This window comes from Berghia stephanieae, chromosome 4, assembly GCF_034508935.2.
Source record: "Berghia stephanieae isolate SIO BIC M18660-M18661 chromosome 4, UCSD_Bste_1.3, whole genome shotgun sequence".
In the NCBI taxonomy this organism is placed as follows: Eukaryota; Metazoa; Mollusca; class Gastropoda; order Nudibranchia; family Aeolidiidae; genus Berghia; species Berghia stephanieae.
In genome coordinates this window covers 33,819,518-33,827,696 of record NC_088363.1, presented here as the reverse complement: position 1 = coordinate 33,827,696, position 8,179 = coordinate 33,819,518, and the positions used below count along the sequence as shown (strand labels likewise).

General features: G+C 42.8%; 1 protein-coding gene across 1 annotated transcript in view; it reads left to right on the top strand.

The window, feature by feature from the left end:
• The window catches only part of LOC144971752 (uncharacterized), a 37,980-nt gene that overhangs the window by 8,606 nt on the left and 21,195 nt on the right, over positions 1-8,179 (top strand). The window contains exons 5-8 of the mRNA XM_078912824.1: positions 2,087-2,239; positions 4,012-4,169; positions 7,194-7,270; positions 7,741-7,748. Of these exons, the coding sequence (XP_078768950.1) occupies positions 2,087-2,239; positions 4,012-4,169; positions 7,194-7,270; positions 7,741-7,748 (396 nt within the window). The remainder of the gene's footprint in view (positions 1-2,086; positions 2,240-4,011; positions 4,170-7,193; positions 7,271-7,740; positions 7,749-8,179) is intronic.

Here is an 8,179-nt window from a genome sequence, read left to right as displayed (position 1 = left end):
CCACAAGTGTGGAAGCATGCGAAGATAGTTGCCATCCTGAAGCCAGGGAAGCCGGCGAAGGAGGCAGACAGTTACAGACCCATATCGCTGCTGAGCTGTCTTTACAAATTGTTGGAGCGTGTTCTATTAAACCGATGGGGGCCGGTCCTAGACGCTGCCCTGCCACCTGAGCAGGCAGGCTTCAGGGAAGGGAGGTGCACCACGGAGCAGGTCATTGCCCTTACAGAGCATATTGAGCACGGGTTCGAGAGAAAACAGCAAACAGGTGCTGTGTTTATAGACCTATCAGCGGCGTACGATACGGTCTGGTGCGATGGGTTAATGCTCAAACTTGCAAAAATCATAAGGTGCAAAAGACCTTGAAGTTGTTCTCTTCGATCTTAGGGGAAAGGCAATTCCACGTCGCGCTGGGAGACGTCACGAGCAAAGTTAGGAAATTGAAGAATGGGGTCCCTCAGGGGTCGGTACTTGCGCCAATGTTGTTTAACGTTTACATTAGCGATATGCCGAACACTTCCTCCCTGAGGCTGGGATACGCAGACGACTGGGCACTCGTTACTCAGAGTAAAGTGTGGACCCGTCTCGAGAGCGTACTCAGCGAGGACGTCACCAGACTCAAATCCTACTTTGACAAGTGGTACCTGAAGATGAACACTTCAAAAACCGTGGCCACTGCATTTCACTTATGCAGTGGTTGGCACACCCGTAAACTGAATGTCCTAGTCGGGGACCAGCCACTCCCATATGAGCCGCGTCCAAAATATTTAGGGGTGACGTTGGATCGCAGCCTTACCTATCGGGTTCATCTCGAAGGGGTTGCCCGGAAGATAGAGAAGCGGAATAGTCTTCTGAAGAAGCTGGCGGGATCGACTTGGGGCGCTAGCCAAGCGCTCCTGAGAACATCCGCCCTGGCACTATGCTATTCCACCGCGGAGTATTGCGCTCCAGTGTGGGGTAGAAGCAGAAACGTTGAGAAGGTGGATGTAAAACTTCGCAAGTCGATGCACATAGTATCGGGAACGCTAGCAACAACCCCTAGAGAATGGGGCCCGGTAATGGCAGCGATCCAGCCCCCCGATGTCCGGAGGGAGACCATTACGGGAAACTGGCTGAGTAAGATCAAAGAGAGAGGGAATGGGGATACCCCTCTCATGCGCATAATGAACGGTGCCCCCGTTTCGAGCCGAAATAAGCCCCGGCAACCCTTGTACGCAGAATCCCTGACTACGGACAGAGCTGCACATACGAGATGGAAGTCGGTTTGGACGAATTCAATCCCTCGTGGGGGCGGGGACCTACACTCCTCTAAGCTTGGTGAGAAGTTGCCAGGCTTTGATACCAGTAAGAGGAGACACTGGGTAGCTGCGAATCGGCTTCGGTCGAGGAGCTGCCTAACGGCCGGTGCGTTACATCAGTGGGGTCTAACTTCCTGTCCTTTATGTCCACGCTGTGGGCAAGAACCCGAAACGGCAGAGCATCTAGTCGAAAGGTGTGTTGTGACGATGCTACCAGGCGGGTTCGCGACGGTGCACGAATGCGGACCGGACTTTGCTGATTGGGTCGATCGTCATAACATAATAGTGTGAACCATAAGAAGCTGCTGCCTAACGGCAGCGACGCTTCATCAGTAGGGATTTTTCATATGTTCCACACGTACATGTTGTGGATAAGAACCTGTCGAGCGTTGTGTTGTGACTAGGTTGCCAACCGTGTTCTCGATTGTACACACATGCGGCAACGAACTCGCCTCCGCGGATTCCCTGACAACGGACTACAGATGGCATTCTGCCAACAGTTTCCTTTGTGCATCTATTAATTACTGGGTAGATGGGTTTGTTAGTCATAGCTGAAAGTACTTTGTGGTAAATGATCGTCCTACCAAAGAGGTAGCCATCAATGTTACTCTCCGTATAATACTACAGGAACAGGGATGAACAATATTTGCTTTATGACTGTCATCAGCATCATCATCGTCATCATCATCATCATCATCATCATCATCATCATCATCATCATCATCATCATCATCATCATCATCATCATCATCACATCATCATTATCGTCATCATTATTATACCTTCCACAGTCATTCACTTGGGGTGTTAAAGGGCGCGGTGTTGGGAGACGAGGCAAGCATTTCACTGGTGGAATGGAGATTATTTTCACCGTGGCCTATGCCGGAACAGTGTATTACCACGCTACGAGAATTAATGGGGAAGGCTATGACGGAGTTTATCGGGTAAGGACTCTCTCTCTCTCTCTCTCTCTCTCTCTCTCTCTCTCTCTCTCTCTCTCTCTCTCTCTCTCTCTCTCTCTCTCTCTCTCTCTCTCTATCTATCTATCTATCTCTCTCTCTGTATGTCTCTCTATGTATCTGTCTCTCTCTCTCTCTGTATGTCTATCTCTGTATATATATATATATATATATATATATATATATATATATATATATATATATATATATATATCTCACACATACACACACACATACATACATACATACATACATACATACATACATACATACATACATACATACATACATACATACATACATACATACATACATACATACATACATTCATACATACATACGTACAAACATACATACATACATACATACATACATACATACATACACACATACGTACATACATACATACATACATACATACATATACATACATACATACATACATACATACATACATACATACATACAAACAAAAACTCTCAAACTCCGGATATTATCAAAGACCTCAAGATGTCCTAGGTTTGAGAGTTTTTGCCAAAATGAGGGTCAGTTAAATCGATCGGTATTTAAGGGACGAGTTTTCTGGACACATTTTTAAAAACATGATTTTTCCAGGTACAGTTAACTGTGCAAACGAACTGTCTCCTAGGTGGAGGAGCTACGTCTTACTGAATAATATCTATGGCCGATAATCATGAAGATTGAATGAGCATAACATTCTAACATATTTAACAAGATATATACAGCTATCGTTTGCACATGCATACCTGAAAGTGTATTACCACGAAAGATGGGCCTATACATCTTTTTTTTTGCATGTGCCAATACGAAACATTAGCTTTGTGCTTTAACAAGTATAGAATATCTCCTTCTTATGGGATTTTGTTTTGTTTTGTTTTATTTTGGGTATTTTCCTGTATTGGTCTGCTAAACTGGGCAATGGAACTTTGTTGAACTATTCGTGGCGGTTTCGTTCCATGCAAATCACATTACACAAACAGAATTTTGACGCACTGCTGTTGTGGTTCCAAAATAGAAGGAGAGAAAAATGTGGTCTTGAAAGTTCATGTTCATTTTGTTAACTTTATTGATGTAACGAAGCTCAAAGACTTATAGACATGAATGCATCGCTTTTCCTTAGAAGATAGTTCATAAAACTGAGTGGAGCAGGCACTTGTGTTGATAATAACAAGAAATGAAGTGAGTAGAAAAGTGCCAGAAAGTGCTCTGATGTCTTATGGCACTTTCCGACTCACTTCATATCTTGTACTTAGAAGATAGTGAAAACTAGATGTTAATGACTATAACGGTTTTAGAATAATAGTCTTTGAAATCAGGGAAAGACTTAATGGAATATTTTCATTCAAAACATTCTATAAACAGAAAAAGAAAAAAAAACAACAACTCTATTATCCATTTTAAAGGACGTGAATGATGCTCTGCCAAACAAAGCATAAATAAAAGATAAACAAAATAGATCTAAAAGGCTTATTTCCAGTTTTGGAAGGCTAATCTAAGTGATGGTTATTATTCTTCCGTTGGAGTTTTCTTTCCGGTTTATCGGGCACTCAACCCCGACTTCCTAGATTTTAGTTGTGAAAATATCAAAGTGACAATGAGAAATCAGGCACTTGTCTAAGATCAAGATCTGGAAAAGTGTGTATAAAACAGTGCCCAACAAAGCAAGGTTTTACTTGGCGCCAGTGACTTCTGCTATTTCTTATCTCTTTTACATCATCTTATTTTCTTGGCGTCAGTTTTCAGAACAAGGTACCACCGTGGAGGGCGGTGCGTATGGCTATGCAGTGGAAACCCACATCGATGGATTAGGAACCATCGAGACACATTACGGGTCGGAGCACAACACAGTCGTCGAAGTGAGGGCCGATTTCTGTGGGGTCCGCATGGGATTCAGGTAAGTCGTTTATTCATTTTTTTTAAAATGAGCTTCTACATAGCGTAATATCCACTAAATGTGCTCAAAGCGCTTTACAAGGGGTCCCTGGCCAACAGCAACATTTAACATTTAGGACGGGACATGGCGCCTGTTAGGTGATGTTATTTTTTTTCGGACAGAGACAATGCTGTTAACGGCCAGGTGCTCATTTTACACCTGAGTACGGTGAGAGAATGTGAGTAAAGAGTCTTTTTCCAAGGACTCAACTATGCGCCGACGAAGCTCGAAACCAGGACCTTCCGATCCGAAAGCGAGGGTCATACCACTAGACCACATCGCCGTATTACCCTTGTACCTGTCATTTCAACACATTGCAGTTTTGTGATCCACTGATGCGACAATAGACTTACGACTTACGGCCTGAATACAAAGTTCGAATTCTGCACTTTCTTATCATTTCATGTGTAAAACGTGTAGCTCTCGGTACAGTACTGGCTGGATTTTAGCACATCGAATTCCAGCAAGTTCTGCAACACGGCATGCTGGAACTGGGGTGACCCAATCTTACCTAAAAAAAAATAATTGAGCTTTATATAGCGCAAATCCACTAAATGTGCTCAAATCGCTTTACAAGGGGTCCCTGGTCAACAGCAACCTTTAACATGTAGGACGGGACATGACCAAACTACCAAGACACTTTGGAAAAATATGGGAAACCAGAGATACCAGTCAAAGACAAAATGGGAAAACTATTTTTGGAAAAGAGGCTCAATCTGAACGATGGAGGGAAAATTTCAACTGCCTTCTGAAAAGACCACCACCAGACAACCAGCCAGAAATTTTGCCTGCAAGGAATGAGCTGTGATCCACCATCGATAGCAGAGATTGTGGGTGCCATTAACAAGATGAAAAGGGGGAAAGCTGCTGGACCAGACCAGATTCCACCGGAGGCTCTAAAAGTTGATGCGGAAAGAAATGCTGAGGCATTTGACCCACTATTTGAGAGAATCTGGAATGACGGGATATTCCCAAAGGATTGGAAGGGAGGACATCTTATCAAGCTTCCAAAGAAAGGGGACCTCAGTAATTGTAATAATTATCGAGGCATCACTCTTCTTTCTATCCCAGGAAAGGTTTTCAACCGTATTATTTTAGAGAGAATTAAGAATGCAACAGATGCTAAACTGCGGGACGAACAGGCAGGTATTCGGAAAAACCGTTCAACCACTGACCAGATTGCCTCTCTGCGAGTCATAGTGGAACAGTCTATAGAATGGAACTCTCCTCTTATTGTCAACTTTCTGGATTACGAGAAGGCTTTCGACAGTATTGACAGAACAACATTGTGGAAAATTCTGGCACATTATGGACTCCCTGAAAAGATAGTAAACCTCATTAAGGAAATGTATGAAGGATCAAGTTGCAGGGTTGTACATGAAGATCAGCTTACTGACAGCTTTGAAATTAAGACTGTTGTCAAGCAGGGATGCTTGCTCTCATCATTCCTGTTCATCCTTGCCATTGATTGGCTAATGAAGGAAACCTCCAAAGGGAGAAGAAATGAGATACAGTGGACCCCCTGGACACAGTTGGATGATCTGGATTTTGCAGATGATCTGGCTCTTTTGTCCCACACCCAGGACCAGATGCAAGCAAAAACCACAATTATAAACAGCCTCTCGGAATCAATTGGTCTAAGAATTCACCCTGCAAAGTCAAAGGTCTTGAGGATAGGTACGCGTCAAAGGGAGCAGATCAAAGTAAAAGATCAGGAACTCGAAGATATAGACACTTTCTGCTATCTCGGAAGTATAATTGACAAGGATGGAGGCACGGAAGCAGAGGTGAAAGCGCGAATAGGAAAGGCACAGGCTGCATTCACATCTTTGAGCAGAGTTTGGAGAACTAAAGATATCTCCCTTCGACTAAAGCTAAGACTTTTCAACTCAAAACGTGAAGTCTGTCCTACTGTATGGATGTGAAACTTGGAACGCATCACAGGCATGTTTAAGGAGGGTACAGATTTTCGTAAACAGGTGCATGCGTAAGCTACTCAGAATAAAATGGATGGATAGAATAAAAAATGAAGAAGTATGGAAAAGAACACAGCAGAAACCAGTAGGAGAGGAAATAGGAAGAAGACGATGGAGGTGGATTGGACACACGCTTAGAAAGAATGACTCAACTATAACAAAGAAAGTATTGGACTGGAACCCTCAGGGCAGAAGATCAAGGGGGAGGCCACGAGGAACATGGAGAAGAATTAAAGAAGCTGATATACAGAGAAGTGGTAAGACCTGGAATGAGATAAAAAAAAAAGTTAGCTAGGGATAGAGAAGGATGGAAACTGTTTGTCTGTGGCCTATACCCTGACCCAGGGTGAAGAAGGCAAGGATGATGATGATGATGACGGGGCATGACGCCTGTTAGGCGATATTACCATTTTTCGGGCAAAGACAACGCTGTTAACGGCCAGGTACTCAGTTTACACCTGAGTACGGTGAGAGAATGTGAGTAAAGAGCCATTTCCAAGGACTCAACTATGCGCCGAGCCCGAGGCTCGAACCCAGGACCTTCCGATCCGAAGTATGCCTTTCCACCACGACATCATAAGCCATCGTCGCCTAGCCATTTCACGAAGGAATATAGACAATTCATCAAACAAGATGTCTGATGTCAACAGCAATCACCCATGTTGTCCAAGTGAGCAAATTGGGGGTTTAATATTCTTGTTCAAGGAAAAAAACGAAAGTGCCTAAAGCCGGGCTCGAACTCGGGACCTTCCGGGTCACAGTGCAATGCTTTAACCACTCGGCCACTTCGCCCGCTCAGCTCTTTGTTATTGTTTTTAGTCAGCGATTTTTATGAGTAGTTCGCACTAAATTATATTAATCATACAATAAACGCTCAAAATTACACATAGTTTTGTGTGTTGGTACGTGATACCCGGCTGGCGGACGTTGGCTAAATGCATAGCATCAACTAATAGTCAATACCTGTAACGATTTAAACATGTCTAAACACTTTCTACATATCTTTCAGACCTGCCGAATTTTTAATGCCCAAAGAAGTAGGCCAGCTGGACCCAGGAGTTTTCTTGAAAGTCCAAGTTGTAAATGGTAAGAAAACGAAAATAATCAGAACCTTGTCTCTTTAAAATTGTGACTTTACTCTCAGTTGGCAATAATATTTCAGACACCGATTTGTTAGACAAGAGAGGTAAAACTGAAAAAAGGTTGCACACACACACACACACACACACACACACACACTTTCTCTTTTTCTCTCACTCTCTCTCTCTCTCTCTCTCTCTCTCTCTCTCTCTCTCTCTCTTATATATATATATATATATATATATATATATATATATATATATATATATATATATATATAAAATTCGCTCCACGAATTCGTCGAGCACTCGATGTTGTTCCAGCTAACTCCCCTCAATCACACACACACACACACACACACACACACACACACACACATTCGGCTTTCATGTAGTGTGTTTAGTAGTTCTTCTGCAACCTGTTCATCATGTGGCTCCTCATATTTTTTCAACAATTATTTGCTTCGCTCATTCAAGCATGGGATGTATTGTTTTCTAAAACCCCTGGGGTTTTATTCATGGAGCGAGACTATGATAGTCTTGGACTATAGCAAAGTCTGAGACTTCGTAGTCTATTTTTAACTGGGGATTCCCCGGAAACGTATCACAAAACGTCAAAGAAATGTGTTAATTTTCCAGATGCACATGCGTCATGCTAAGTAGCACAGAAATCTGAAATCATCTATCCTCGTGTTTGTTTTGATCGTTTTATTTCCACCCACAAAGAAAAATAGCGTGAGACAATTTTAGGGGTTAAAAATTGTTTGGGAATGTGTGTGTGTAATGTTGTTGTTTTTTTTTTTTTGTTTTTTTTTTTTTTTTTGTAAAGATAAGTTACGATGGCACTAAGATGATGCTTATCCACGGTGTAGCGTTGTTCTAAGTAGAGATTGGTGGGAGCTGCCTGAAGCCTGGG